We start from the raw sequence: 15,070 nt of genomic DNA, 5'->3' as shown, positions 1-15,070 counted from the left end.
CAAAGCATTCCTTTAAAATGTGATCTGAATCAGGGCTTGTATGCATATATAACGAACACCCTATCATATATTTAGGTTACACCTGATCCATCCCAGCTTTCTGCATTTTGACCATGTCTTCAGATCTCATTTCTTGTGAAGCTTACTTTTTCTTTGCCTATACCACCCTCTATTAAGACATTTCTACTCATGTCCACTGATGTTTCTTCATTTTTTTGTCATTTTTGGTCCACCTGTTTTAATGTGATAATGGCACATAAACAATCAGAAATTGTGGGTTAACCAACAAGGAGGGCAGTTTTCACCCTGTCGGACACACTCTTGCTCACCTCAGTCCCTCAGTTCTCTGTGCAAAGCACGTTTTCTTACATGGTTGCAGACTCAATATGAATCCCAGGTGTGTTAATGAGAAGTGTTTAACTGCAGCGTTTAGTTGCTATCGTTCCAGCCCATGACCTTATTGTAGTCCTGAATCTTCTGTTTGATATGAGAGAGCTTGTCCTTTAGGTACTCACACCTCTCCCTTTTTTCCAAATATGTTGGGTCCTGGCAAGGAAAACAGAATACAATAAATAAAATGTTTCGCTTTCTTTCCTAGTCTCTGTGATAGTCAGAGAATATCAAGGAATTTCCCTGGTGGGTTACTTCATGGGGAATATGGTAACAAATACAACACAGTACATGTTTACTTCTTTACATAGTTTTCAGTCATTCAGACAAAGGTTAACAAACCAGAAGGAAGAACATTTTGGGTAATGGTGGTGTCTATATTATCACAGAAAGAAGAAGTCATATCAAAGTCACATGCCAAAACATAGGACATACTGTTTTTACTAATTAAAAAGGGACATTAAACTGATTTAGTATTACACCAATAAAATTGAAGGAATGAGAGACATATTAAAACAAGAAATTTCTAAATTGAATCAGCTACCTGATTTTTTTTATTGATAGCATCTCTAAACCCCATGCCTTCTTTCAGGCTCCTCAGCCTTAGTTTGTAACACAGGCTTTCTACTTTCTCATTTTCATGAGATTATTGTATTTACTTCTGCCTCCAAGTTATTCGCTTTAGTGTATTTCATGGATTCATCCATACTTTCTCTTTTTTCAACACAATATAATTCCTGTCAAATGTTGTATTTTTACTATGTTGTTTATCCTGTACATATGACATCTATTACAGTCTGTCCGTCCTGGGAGAGGGATCCCTCCTCAGTCTCTCCCTGAGGTTTCTAACATGTTCCCCCTTTAATTGTGGGGTTTCTTTTAGGAAGTTTTTCCTTGTGTGATGCGAGGGTCTAAGGACAGAGGGTTTCGTATCCTGTACAGTCTGTAAAGCACACTGAGACAAATGTGTCATTTGTGATATTGGGCTGAATAAACACATTTGATTTTATTTTATTTGATTCGCTGTAGTGATTATTCAATAAAGGTTAGGTAAGAAATAAAGACATAAAAACATCTGGTTTAATCACGATTAAAACTCCAACACATTCTTATGTTCTGAGAGACATTACTTCATCAAACCTGTAGATGATCACAGCCTTCTCATAATGCACAAGAGGAATAAACAACCAAATACTGTATGTCTGCAGGCTGTATGTCTGCAGGCTGACATTGTTACATTCTCAGAGTGTCATTCTTGTATAATTCCTTTTCTTACTCTTTCTTTCTTACTTTAGTACTATAACCTGGTTTTGGTTGATAAAACTGGGAGGGAATTACCTATTTACATCTACTTTCACTGTAAAAACTTTTGTGACGCTGACAAAGTGATTACTATATCATTCAAACATCGTACATGACAAAAATCTGTTCATTAATAGTTATGAAAATGTTACGTTATACCTTGACACATTATACAAATGTTAAAATAGTAGAGAGAGTTGATTCTGTCCATTATTCATGCTAGTGATAATGCAACTTCTATCTTGGACTTCGTCTCAACTGCTTCTCTTGGTTGGATTGTTTTCTACTACCATCTATAGTCCTCATACCATATATGTACATGTTGTAGCAGCTCAAAATAACAATATTAAAACCATGTACCTTAATCAATCAATACTAAGGAATTGCCTGTAATTCAACCCCACCTACAGACTAAAATGTTAAACTAAACGTTAATAAAAGTTTGAGTGAAAGCTTTTGATGCTCATTGCTTTTTTAATGAAGGTTTTGCATGCCAAGTGAGGAGTTTCAAATGAAAATAAAGTTTGTTGCAAAAAATAATAATTAGAAAGCAATTGAAAAGCTCTCTTGGCTAATTTACCTGTTCTTTTTAGACGGTCACTAACTTCAGTTTGGCACTAAATCGTCAACTTTCACAATATTTTCAAAGCACCAGGCCTTAATATCGGATCATGAGGTAAAAATAACATCTTTACAACATCTTTCACAATCTAAAAGTCTTGATTTTAGCCTATAGTTTATATTTGGCACATCTACATTTTGAAAACCCTGCTGATTTGGCTACTAGCAGCTCCTGTTCACACTGCACAGACAATCCCCTGGCTGGATTACTTTGATACTGAAGAAAAAGTCTCAATCTGATGATTATGAGCCAGAGTTATAGGGAGCTTTCCAATATGATTTCTTAACAGATTTAACAGATCCTCGATAGTCATCAGAGATCCTAAAATCGGATTGTACAATTGTACAAGAAGTGAAATCCTGGACATCAAACTAATTGTGACTTTGGAACACTATTGTCAATTTCAAATTTCAATTTGAAACTCTACAAAAAGGTTTTTTATGTATTCTTCTTTTTCTTTTGCATCGTCTAAAGAAACTTAAGAGGAGGTTCTGCATTATTACTGGTCACTCTAAATTTTTTATAATGTACTATAAAAGGACACAGTTATAATAAATAATTGTTTAGTTTCTTCTGTGACTCTGGAGGAGCTTTATAAAATCTGAGAAAATAACTCTGATGAAGTCCTTGATGGTTATCTTGGAAACTACACATGTATACCAGATATTCTGTCTAACAAACTGGGGAGCTTGAAAGATTTGGGTTTTTAAACAGGCATGGGGGATCTTAAAATCTATTGAAATTATCATGTGCATGCGAGAGACCAAAAGTGACAATATATTGGCATCTGGATGTTTGATTTAGGTCATTCCTTTTTCCATTTATGTCTCATGCAAGTCCCCCTAATTCATGGAAGTGTAATACAAAAAACCCTGGAATACCCCTTTAATGTAAGCATAATTAAAAGCAAGCTTTTAGTAGGTGAAAAGCAGAAGGGGAATATTTTTTGTTAATAGATTGTTTTGTTTGCAAAAGGGCATTAAGGGCTATCAAAAGTTTATAGAAACAGAATTATCTGTCTAAGACCTTAACTAGAGCTTCGGTCTATCTGACACAGAAACAGCCACTCAGTGAGTGACAGTGGATGGATCATAAATTCCATTTTATGATGTATACTTACAGCTTTCTTCCTCTGATATTCCATTAAAATGCTACCGATCCGCTCCTTCTCCTGAAACAAAATTAGAATGTTACTGGACATACTTATATAGTGTGTACCCAGTAAACAACTGTGAAAAACTAAAATACCTTTAAAGACACAAGTTACCACTGGATAAAAGGTAAAAAGTAACATTTTTGAGCAGGAGAAGCTATTTTACCAAATCGTGTAGTAACGTACAGAGTGCTGAGGTCACAGGTGGCGTTAAGAGGTCACAAGCGCAAAAAGGAGAATCACCACTTTAGAGATGTGAACAGTGTTCCTTCTAAGCTTAAGTAGCATTAAAGCACCTGCAGGACTACTTTCCATTCCAATCAGACACTACAGCAAATTATTTATCAGATTAGTAACCCGTAAATCTGTGTGCGTGTGCCTGTGCGTGTGCACATATGTACCATTTGACTGGAAGGCCGGGAGTGGAGATTGTGCATCATCTCGTCCATCTCTTCAAACTTCTTGGCCATGACCTGAACCTCAGCGTGCAGCTCCTTGTACTCAGCGTACTGGTCATTGAACACAGCCTTGTACTGGTCCCTCTCCTCCTCTGAGCGGATGCTAGGGTACTTCCTGTGGGGAAAAAAAGGAGATAACACATTTTCTTGGGTCGCTGGGTACATTCAAACTAAATTAATATAAGTCTTCAGAAGTCTGAGTTAGAAAAATCAAATGGGTTTCTTTCAAAAGTTACAATCTTTTTAGTAAAAACTTCCTTCTTTGTGTTTCCCTTCAGTGTTTCCCTGGCGACCAGCAATGGACTAAAAAGGCTGTAACTTTAGATGATATCTACTTGATTTTGCTAAGTCAGACTGTTGAAGACATTAACTTAATTAGATAAACTTTGTAATGCATTTTCTAGTCTCCTGACCACTCAAAGCGCTTTTAACCTACATGCCAACATTCACCCACTCACACACACACATTCATACACTGATAGCAGGGCTGTCATCCAAGGTGCCAAACTTCTCAAGCTAAGCATAACTAATGGCTACGTCTTCCAGAGCAGTTTGGGCCCAAGGAGCCGGGATCGAATCACTGATCTTACGATTAGTGGATGAGCCCTTCTACCTCCCGCCCCGAAAAGTAAATGAACATGTAGCAAACAACACAGTTTAGAATTTTGATTAATGTGATTTCCAAGACTCTTGTCATTTTTAGACATTTTCAAGTTGAAATGTTACATATTATACCTTTAAATGAAGAAAGCTTTTGGGAACTTTCCTACCAGAATACATTAGTATGGCAAATATGTACATGAAACATACATAAGAGTCTAAACTTGAGCTTTCCTATCCAGGATTTCTGAATACAGCAACTTATTTTTGGAAAATGTGACAAGAAAATAATACTCACGCCACATAGTCAGCTATAACGACAGGTTTGGGGATGTGTCCGGCTGGTATGTGACCTCTAAGGATCTCTGGCTCCAGCGCCATCAGAGGAGCAGCAGCAGGGTTGTCCGTAATGTCTGGCTGGATAGTGGGGAGTGGCGTATGTTCTGAGGCCCTGGAGGCTGGACCCATCTACAGTAGATAAACAGTCATGTGTTCACTTCATTTACACTGTGTGAAATTCAATGTCTGCGATTGAAAAAGCAATTATTGATACTTACTATTGACAGAGGGATTGATGATCCAATAGTTTTCATCTATGGGATTTATGGGTTTAAGGGAAGAAGAGATGGGAAGTGAGTCATTAGAAGTCAGTGTTTTATCAGGGGGTTCTCCTAGTGAGCCACCAGACTGCATAGAAAAAAACAATAATTTTAACTTGCAGAACAAAGGAGTTGCTTGTCTACAGCTTCCTTGATCGGTTTGTTTGTTTTTTTAGTTACTGTGTGACTTTAGTTAGTTCAGATTCACCAAAATGACAAACAAAAAAGCATTTTCTGGTGACTTTGTTGAAAGCATAGATAATGGATTCAGTTATTTTCATTCCAATCAGACACTACAGCAAATTATTTATCAGATTAGTAAACTGTAAGTCTAGTTGAAAGGGTTATATTATTGAATTAGAGAGAATACAAGTTAGGGTAAGAGTTGGGGTTAGGCAATTAGTTTAGGTGTGCGTGTGCGTGTCAGACCTCATGTGCCAGCCTCTCCTCCTTCATCCTGGCTGCTTCATGTCTCCACAGCTTCAGACACACTCCTGCACTAATGAAGTAGAGTGCCATGGTGATGAAGAGGAAGACCATGGCTGCTGTCTGGCCGGCCTCCGTGCGACAAAACGCCCCATTTACTCCATTATTGAAGACCGGTATGTTGCAAAGCCCCCCTCGAGTGGTGTCCCTCACATACACTATCCCTGCTGCTAAATAGAGGCCCGCCAAGACCAGGTTGATGGAACACTCTGTGAGCGGCCACCAAGAAGAATCTAGAAGGATAGCTCTATAGTATATCGTCATCCCAGCAACAACCAGAATAACAGTCACTATCCATGCTAGACCAGCCACAACTAGGACAAACGGTGTTTTGGGGCCTGTGTAGTAACCACCCTCATTTCCATATGCACCAGCACCTCCACCGAGCCCCCCAAACAGCTGAGGCTGGGAGTATCCATACATATTGAACCACTCGTTGTCCTTATGAACATAAGCACAGACGCAGGCAAACACAGCAGCTCCCAACAGCAGCTCCACACAGCCCAGGATCCTTAGCAGGCCAGCCCAGGACTTCATGTAGGCGTAGCGCTGATGGTACTCCTCCACCCTCTCCTGGTAGGTCAGAGCCGAAAGATTAGTGGGCACTGCAGATGCCGAGTCAAGGGCTTCAGCACCAAGCAGCAGCTCATCTCGCTCCTTCCGAGAGGTGTAGCTGCCCCCAGAGCCCCCGTAGGGGTCCCGATAGGACCCTAGAAGGGAAGGAGATGGAGGTGTGGAGTTTGGAGGTGAGCAGGGGACTCCTGCCGTGGTGTAGCAGTTGGCGCTCTTACTGGATGAGGGGGCAGAGGAGTAAGGGGCAGGTAGAGCTTGTGAAGGAGGCGGGAGGACCCAACCCATGCTGTCACTGTTACCGCTGTTGCCATGGAAGAAGTTCTTCACAGAGTCGGGAATGAAGCGGCGGACCGGCTTAATGTCGATGGCGTCACAGTCGTCCTCCATTGGATCATCATCGTTAGGGGGGTGCAAAGATTCAAGCCCAACAGCTGGCTGTTCAGGTAGCGGGGGAGGGGGAAGTGGATCTAAGCTGACTGCCTGCACTGTTCCATGCAAGGGCTCCGGGGGTAGAGGAAGATCCGGGTCCGGCCATAATGAGCACACAGGGACCTGGTCATAGTGCGGGATCTCCCGCACCCGGTCAAACCTGGTGACAGAACAAACTCTTCCTGAAGACATTGGGCCCTGGAACTGCTCGCTACAGAGAGAAACAAAGATACAGATAAGATAAAACCTAATTTCACATTTTTATATTTCAAAAAGAAGTTTGTATCCTGTAGTATATGCACACCTGTGGGTAAGACAGGCGAAGATGTATCGAGCAAATATGGATGATTTAATATTCCATAGCTCTGAACAAATTTAACTGACTTGTCATAATGTCACAAAAAAAAGACCATGATAGACAGAACACTCTTCAACTGTAAACATGCAGACTATCAACCTCGGGTCACCCTGTTGGGTTCCTATATGGCTGATGTGTGAAGAAGTATGATTCAGAATAGAGTAGTTTTAGCTTATTATTTGCAGCTCCTACTTTCGGGTAAGCTCTTTTCTCCAAAACACACATTTAGGATATTACATTTTTCTTCTCATTTCAACCAATTACCTTATATTTAATCCCCATGGAATATGAAATTACTGTTAAAAGGTTTCATTTACAGCATTCAGAGCATTAATATAGCAGCAAACAACTATTTTTTAATTAAACATTTCACACAGATAACATTAAATAAAAAATAAAAATAATTCATATAGACTTTTCCAAATGTAATGATTTTTTGATAGAACAAAGAATGAGAGAGAGGATGAATGCTTGTGTCTGACTATTCCTGCATACATACTATGTGAACAGCGGTATCTCTTTCCAGAACCCTTCACCATTCACCTCCAGCGTATTGGTGGAGGAGACAGAACTCACAGAGACAGATTTCTCAAAATACATGGAGAAAATTTTCCTTTAATTTTTTTTCATTGGTGTGGCACGATGCTGCATTAACATACTGATTCAATTGCTGCAGCTCAGGAGTTCACAGAAAAATAGGTTAATATTGCAACTTCAAAGAAAAATAGACCACCACAATAGCAAAGACATCATCATGCCATCAAGCTAAAACAAAGTGAGATTGGTAAACTAGATTGCACTAGAAGCACTAAACACTGTCACTCAGCAGGCATGCATAACCTTGCAGTGGAGTTGAATCAGCGTTAACATGGCTAACTTCAGTCAGTTGGAATGTAGAAGGACCGACTCTCGGCCACAATGACACACATTTATAAACTGCCTACTGCTGTTCAGTTTGGACAAAGTAAACCTTAAATATTCTAAAGTGTAACATAGGTGGGCAGATGAAGGACTAACTCTGCAGGGGATACAATTATATATTGCCTCAAAAACCTTGTTTGTTAGCTTTCAGATGATCAGAAAATCATACTGTTATGTTTATTTTTGAATCTGTGTCTTTGGAAGGGGTGGTCATCCTTTGAGGGCCCCTGTCTTCTTAATGGTTGGTCATTCTGGTTAATCAAACCACGTTTTAACACTCTCACATTTAACATGTAGGAAGTAAATTGTTCAAATCGAAAAGGGGTGAGGTCAGAAAGTTAGGCTATTGATTTCTGACGGAATGCCCCTGCTTTATATAATTTTGTTGTTAGTTTAAGGTTAGTACATGACTTTCCAACCTCCCTCAAAGTCACAAGAATATGAAAGGGATAAGAATGATTTTCTTTTTACGATTTTGACTTTTCAGATTTGTTGTTATAATAATACTGCATTAAAACCTAAAACTAATTCAAATGAAACAATCTGAGAAGAAAAAATACATTTACAGTTAAACTGTTTAGGAGTCACAAGTAAAAATAAATAAATAAAAAAGCTACTAACCTCTGAGCAAGTACATCATAATCAGGACAGAATGTTAGCATTATCTGTCCCTGGAACTAAATGTTCCTTGGTCTATTGTCGGTGGTCATATGTGGGTCAAGGATATGGAGTTGTTAAAGTTAAGTGTTAAATTCGAGCAAATTAATAGCACCATGCACATTTAATGTAACAGGTTGGTTTACTGTTAAACAACTTGTCCAAACATTTACTGAAGTTGTACAATTATGAATCGTTAGCATGCATTAAAACCTTTGACCATTTGTAGAAAACAGATGTCTCTGCATGTAGCCACTTACATTGTAAAACCGGTTAGAAAAAAAGTGATCAAATAAATAAAAACAAAGCGCTTGAGTTTATATTGAGAAACACAACAAAGGCACCCTATATCGCCCGTCTGTTTTACGTGTTAAAATCTATATTCCTGTTATTTAACGCAACAAATACTACAACGAATTCGTTATTTGGACGCAGACTTACCTGCTGATAATTCTCTGTCTATTTTTCTCAGTGAAACGGGTAGCAACACTGTCACCCTCCCTTTGTTCTCCGACACTCTCACACTGATCTCAGGCCTGGAATCACTCTGAGCTCCGGGTTAAGACTTAATTAGCGGGAAAGAAAACTGATCCCAGATCCCCGCCACGGTGAAACTCACCGGGCCAGTCTGACCAGCCTCACGATGCGTTCAGTGTCTCCTCTCACATCCGACATCCCGACTTTCCCCTCCACTACTACACTAACTACATACATACATACATACATACATACAACATACATACATCATACATACATACATACCTACATACATACATATATATATATATATACATAATATATAACATACATAATTATATAACATATATATATAAGACAGAGATAGAGATATACAAGATAGATATATATATATACATACAATATATAGTACAGCACTAAGAGATATATAATACAAATATAGAGACAGACATATATAATAGAGATATAAAATATATAGACAACATATAGATATAGTATACAAACATATATAGATATATATATATTATATATATGATAGATATATAGTATATATATATATATATATAATATATATACATATATACATATATATATATTATATTATAATATATTATATACATATATTTCATATATATCTAATATATATATATATATATATATATATATATATATATATATATATATATATATAAATTTCAAGAGGTAACAGTGTTGACGTTATGTCAAAGACGTCTCTGTGTTGTTTTGCAGAGATATCTACTGAAGTTGGCATGCTAACAGCTAGCTGTTCTCTGTCCAGTCTTGTAATACCACTTGTTCCTCTAGAGGTTATAGTGAGGCACTGTAGCTGCAGTCTCCATCCATCCATCCATCGACTACCGCTTATCCGGGGTCGGGTCGCGGGGGCAGCAGCTCCAGTAAGGAACCCCAATCTTCCCTTCTCCGGGCAACATCCTCCAGCTCCGACTGGGGAATCCCGAGGCATTCCCAGGCCAGTGAGGAGATATAATCTCTTCACCGAGTCCTGGGTCTTCCCCGGGGTCTCCTCCCAGCTGGACGTGCCTGGAACACCTCCCTAGGAAGGCGCCCAGGTGGCATCCTTACTAGATGCCCGAACCACCTCAACTGGCTCCTTTCAACGTAAAGGAGCAGCGGCTCACAGATGGCTGAGCTTCTCACCCTATCTCTAAGGGAGACGCCAGCCACCTGTCTGAGAAAACCCATTTCGGCCGCTTGTACCACGTGATCTCGTAGCTGCAGTCTGCCCAATAAAATCGATCGAATCATAATGTTACACAGACCGTACAGCTCCCAGTGCCACAGATGGTTAACATAGAAAAGTATAGGCCGCTACCCATGAAGATTATAAAATAGCAGTGTTATTTTCGACTCTGTTTGATAGATATATGGATGGATGGATAGATAGATATAGATAGATATTGCATTGCAAAGGATTAAAAAGTACAGAGTAAATCACCACTAGATAAGAGCTAAATGGCTATAGAATACAAAACACAAAATAAAATAGAACACTATAAGTATACCAAACTACTACAACTCAAATATAAACATACTATAGTTTGTAAATTTAGATTGTATAATATCCAGTAGTAGAGATGAAATACTGGTAAACAATGGCATTTCGAATGCAAGTGTATTTAGTTCATGCAGAGCATACTTTTAATTTCATACACCGGGTGCAATATGACGATATAGTGATATATTTCTCAAACTGTGGTGGCTCCTTACCTCATGGTGATCCCTGCTAAAGGTCACTGTTTCTTTGTACCCCACCATCACTTTAAATCCTGGTAGCATAAATATTCTCATTTAACTCTGGGTGTAATAGCAATCAATGTTTATTTTCCTGGATATAGCATAAAGACCCTATTATTAATGTGAATATACAAAAAAAGCATTTATCAAGTAATTTCTTTCCAGCTTTTCTTCTGAACTGCTTTTTGTGTGGATAGTCTTTTAAATCCCTTTTTTGACCACTTAATTATGGCTAAATTAATACACAAATAAAAAATGAAATAAATAGTACACATGGTGATTGTATTGACATATTAATTCCCTATTTTCGGTTCACTGGTAACTGCACGTACACATACTTTGACCAATCACATGTCGACATTTACTTCCGTATTTTAGGACATGTCAAATTGTGATTGGTTGAAATCAGCAGTAACGTTTGAAAGTGACTGAATTTGCTGTTCATCCTGTAGGTGTCTGCCGCCGGTTAAGAGACACAAAGATGGAGATAATTCATTCTGTCCACGTTTTTGTCAAATCACTGCTCTTTCTGTTGCTGTGGTCAAAATGTGAAGGAAGAGAGTCGGAGCTCAACCAAGTGACCTGCGGCTCACTGGTCAAACTGCTCAACACCAGACACGACGTCCGCCTGCATTCCCACGATGTCAAATATGGTTCAGGTAACTTTACTTAAACAGCCTATGTATCTATACTTACATGAGATATTTAAATGTTAAACCCGTAACAATAAATAGAACGCAATGGGTTGTGTTTGTCTCTCCAGCGGCAGCATATGTTGTTTGTAGAGAACAATTCAGTTGGTTTCATTCAAAAATCTTGCAAATTAAAGTTGCCTTGGTCATCTGCATACACCCAAAAAACTGCAACAGATCCAAAACGCTAGGCCTTTTAGGGTTAGACTCTAGTAGATTCGGCATGTAGAAGATTAGGCAGGCAGCCCTTTATTTTTGTAAAACGTCAAACTGTACACCTGACACTCACTCACGACTGCCAGCCACCAAGGTCTATTGAGATGGAAGAACACTGTTTGAAGGACATGTGAACAAATAGTATAACTTAAAATTGTATCGAAACAAATATACTTCACCACCTTTGTCCTACACCGAAATTAAGAAGTGATATTAATATGTGAAAAGGGTTACGTAATCTCGAGGTTGTTTTGTTTTTGTCCGCCAAGCTAAAAATGGCAGGATATTTATAATATATATATATATATATATATATATATATATATATATATATATATATATATATATATATATATATATATATATATATATATATATATATATATATATATAATTTTTTTTTTGCTAACACCTAGTAAAGGTAATGATAAGAGAAGCATATATTTCTTCAAATAGAGCCTAAAAGTGATGCAGGAACAATGTGAATGCAAATCAGGCTCCAACTGGCACCTGACACTTCACCAACAAAAAGTGGCTTGTAATGGTAACATTCTACAAATAAGAACTGACGTAAATGCACTTGCAATTGACAAAACTGTCATTAAGTCAATACATTTTAGCGAATGTAATTATAAATTGGGTATATAGATACTGATGAAGTTAGACCAGATGCTTTGCTGATATAAGGTATCACACATTTTACATTATTACATTACAGGTCATTTAGCAGACACTCTTATCCAGAGAGTCTTACAGTGAACTAACTGCAGGGACAGTCTCCCTGGAGCATCTCAGGGTTAAGTACCTTGCTCAAGGGCACAATGGTGGCAGCCCTGATATTGAACTCACAACCTTCTGGTGTTCTGTTTGGAAGCCAGACCACTAGACCATCACCACTCCACACACACATCTGCTAATTCTTCTCTGGTGTAGAACAACTTTCATATGTTTTGTGATGGTACGTTCCATATTAGCGCTCACATGGATGTTGGCTTCTAAAAGACACAAATTTAGAGTAATCAGAAGTTTATTATGGTTTCTATTTCTAAGTCTCATCTGCTTTCTCAAATGTGTGTGTGTGTGTGTGTGTGTGTGTGTGTGTGTGTGTGTGTGTGTGTGTGTGTGTGTGTGTGTGTGTGTGTGTGTGTGTGTGTGTGTGTGTGTGTGTGTGTGTGTGTGTGTGTGTGTAGGCAGTGGACAGCAGTCTGTAACTGGAGTGGAGAGTGCAGATGATGCAAACAGTTATTGGCAGATTCGTGGGAAGCCCAAGCATCCGTGTCAGCGTGGGGAAGCCATCATGTGTGGTCAGGCTATCCGCATAACACACATGAAGACCGGTCGAAACCTCCACACACACCACTTCAGCTCCCCCCTGTCTAATAACCAGGTCAGACAGTGCCACCCACACTCACTAATTATGTTATACTTGTGCATGTCTTTTTAAATAGTTTTTGGACAATAATCCATTATTGGATACACACAGTTTTTGTTTGTAGGATACATTCATTGTTGGTTTGGGTCTGTTCTGTTTTTGTTTTCCCCCGCCTATCTGTGCCGCCTGCAGGAGGTCAGCGCCTTTGGAGAGAATGGTGAGGGTGACAATCTGGATGTGTGGATGGTGCAGTGTGACGGCATTCACTGGGAGCGCGATGAGGCTGTGCGCTTCAAACATGTGGGTACCGACGTCTTCCTGAGCGTGACAGGTGAGCAGTTCGGCCACCCAATCCGCGGGCAGCGTGAGGTGCATGGCATGAGCGCTCCCAACCAGCACAATTGGTGGCGCTCCATGGAAGGCGTCTTCCTCCAGCCTAGCCAGGTGCCACTGCGCCACGATGAGCTCTGACATCATCACTGGGAGGCACAAAGCAGAAGTTCAAGTGGCTGTAGTTTTATAGCTCTCGTAGACCAATGTGTGAATGATGTAGAATATTAGACTGATGACTCATCTCTGTACATGTGAAGCACTCAGGGTGGTCTACGACCAGGGGGATTATGTTATTTTTCACAACCACAAATAAGAGCATTAATAAAATATGCAGTGTAGCTATATGTTCATAAGGGAGAAAACTCTTTTTTGGTGAAAATTTCAGGCTAGATTACCAGATAGGCATAGCAACTACCGTGGGGCCCCCCATGGGCCTTGAAAGACCCAAAGTCACTGTTAAACATTTGATTAATGTTGTCCAGAAATATTCCCAGCTAAAGAACAATATCAGTTGAAATGTTGAGGGACCTTGTGTCAAATAAAACGTTTTGTTTTAGTGGATATTTTTGCCTGTATGATGTAGAAACTATTCAAATTGATTAAATGTAAAAGTAATTATCAAGTATGATACCAAACATTGTCTGGTGCTTTTCTTGGTTTAAATCCTTGTGATCTACTGTACTGTGCAAATATTTTGTGAAAAATGCTGTATAGTGAGGACGTTTTCAAAAATAATTCCTTGAATATCTTTAATGTATCAGTCAACGACATAGTGCGGTAAACATAAAAAAATTATTTAATCAATATTTTGTGTGACCACCCTTTGCCTTTTTTGAACAACAGCAGTTCTCTTACACTTTAGAACAGTTTTTTTTAAGGTACTCGGCAGGTAGGTTGTTTCAAGCATCTGGAGAACTTGCCACTGTTCTTCTGCGTCTCATGTATTCCCAGACTGACTCAATGATGTTGAGATCAAGGCTTGGTGGGGGCCTTACCATCTGTTGCTTGACGTCTTGTTGTTCTTTTCACTAAAGATCTCTTTCTCTCTTTATGACTATGGCTGTATGCTTCATATTGTGGTTATTCTGCAATCTGCTTGTACTTCTCACCATTGAGGAGACTACTAATTCTGACCTGCTGCCAATTTTCTGCACTCCAATTATTGTGTTTTCGTGCGTAGGTGAGTCACTTGGCTTTATTTTACCAGGATATGTCTCATTGAGATTAAAAATATATTTTTCAAGAGAGTCCTGGCCAAGATAGGCAGCAGCACAGTTACAGACAAATCAAAAGTCACAATCAAAGCATTTACAGACACAGCGGCTTCAATGTCGTTCAGAGTCGCTTTAAGTCTGTGTAGAGGGACCAGCTCTCTGAGTTTCAGCTCATTCTGCAGCTGGTTCCAACCAACAGGAGCAGCATAACTAAACGCCCTTTCCCCAGATCTGTAAGGACTTTTGGGACAGTTAAAAGAAACCAGTCCTCAGAGCGAAGCCGATGAGATCCACTACATTTTCAATTAATGTTTTTATGGCTGCAAGTCTTCCATTAAAACCTTTGACCAGCACAGTAGATTTTCCCCAGGCCCCCTTAGTGGTTTAATATGTCTCTAAGTCATCTGAGCTCTGTAATGTCAAATTCTGAAATAAAGGCTAG

The 15,070-nt window shown here is 39.1% G+C and overlaps 2 protein-coding genes across 5 annotated transcripts in view; one reads left to right on the top strand and one right to left on the bottom strand.

The window, feature by feature from the left end:
• Positions 1–10,821, bottom strand: part of marveld2b (MARVEL domain containing 2b) — a 12,027-nt gene extending 1,206 nt beyond the window's left edge. The window contains exons 1-7 of one of the 4 annotated variants that reach the window (XM_029439642.1): positions 10,775–10,821; positions 5,554–6,823; positions 5,083–5,118; positions 4,824–4,993; positions 3,869–4,040; positions 3,435–3,485; positions 1–546 (exon numbers count right to left, since the gene is read on the bottom strand). The exon at positions 1–546 is cut by the window's left edge and continues 1,206 nt beyond it. In XM_029439642.1, the coding sequence (XP_029295502.1) occupies positions 430–546; positions 3,435–3,485; positions 3,869–4,040; positions 4,824–4,993; positions 5,083–5,118; positions 5,554–6,823; positions 10,775–10,779 (1,821 nt within the window). In that variant the 5' untranslated portion in view covers positions 10,780–10,821 and the 3' untranslated portion in view covers positions 1–429. Of the gene's footprint in view, positions 547–3,434; positions 3,486–3,868; positions 4,041–4,823; positions 4,994–5,082; positions 5,119–5,553; positions 6,824–8,808; positions 8,908–8,989; positions 9,148–9,167; positions 9,210–10,774 lie in introns of those variants that run through there. The other 3 variants (XM_029439644.1, XM_029439643.1, XM_029439645.1) reach the window with 3 other exon arrangements.
• Positions 10,822–11,202: 381 nt separating this feature from the next.
• On the top strand, positions 11,203–14,220 carry sdf2l1 (stromal cell-derived factor 2-like 1). The gene is made up of 3 exons (XM_029439646.1): positions 11,203–11,460; positions 12,900–13,096; positions 13,274–14,220. Exons 1-3 carry the CDS (start codon positions 11,283–11,285, stop codon positions 13,550–13,552), a joined length of 654 nt encoding a protein of 217 aa, XP_029295506.1. The 5' UTR covers positions 11,203–11,282; the 3' UTR covers positions 13,553–14,220.
• The last annotated feature ends 850 nt before the right edge of the window (positions 14,221–15,070 follow it).

The sequence above is a fragment of the Cottoperca gobio genome, chromosome 9 (genome assembly GCF_900634415.1).
Source record: "Cottoperca gobio chromosome 9, fCotGob3.1, whole genome shotgun sequence".
NCBI lineage: Eukaryota > Metazoa > Chordata > Actinopteri > Perciformes > Bovichtidae > Cottoperca > Cottoperca gobio.
The sequence above is the reverse complement of the archived record's forward strand: the minus strand, read 5'-3'. Positions and strand labels throughout refer to the sequence as shown.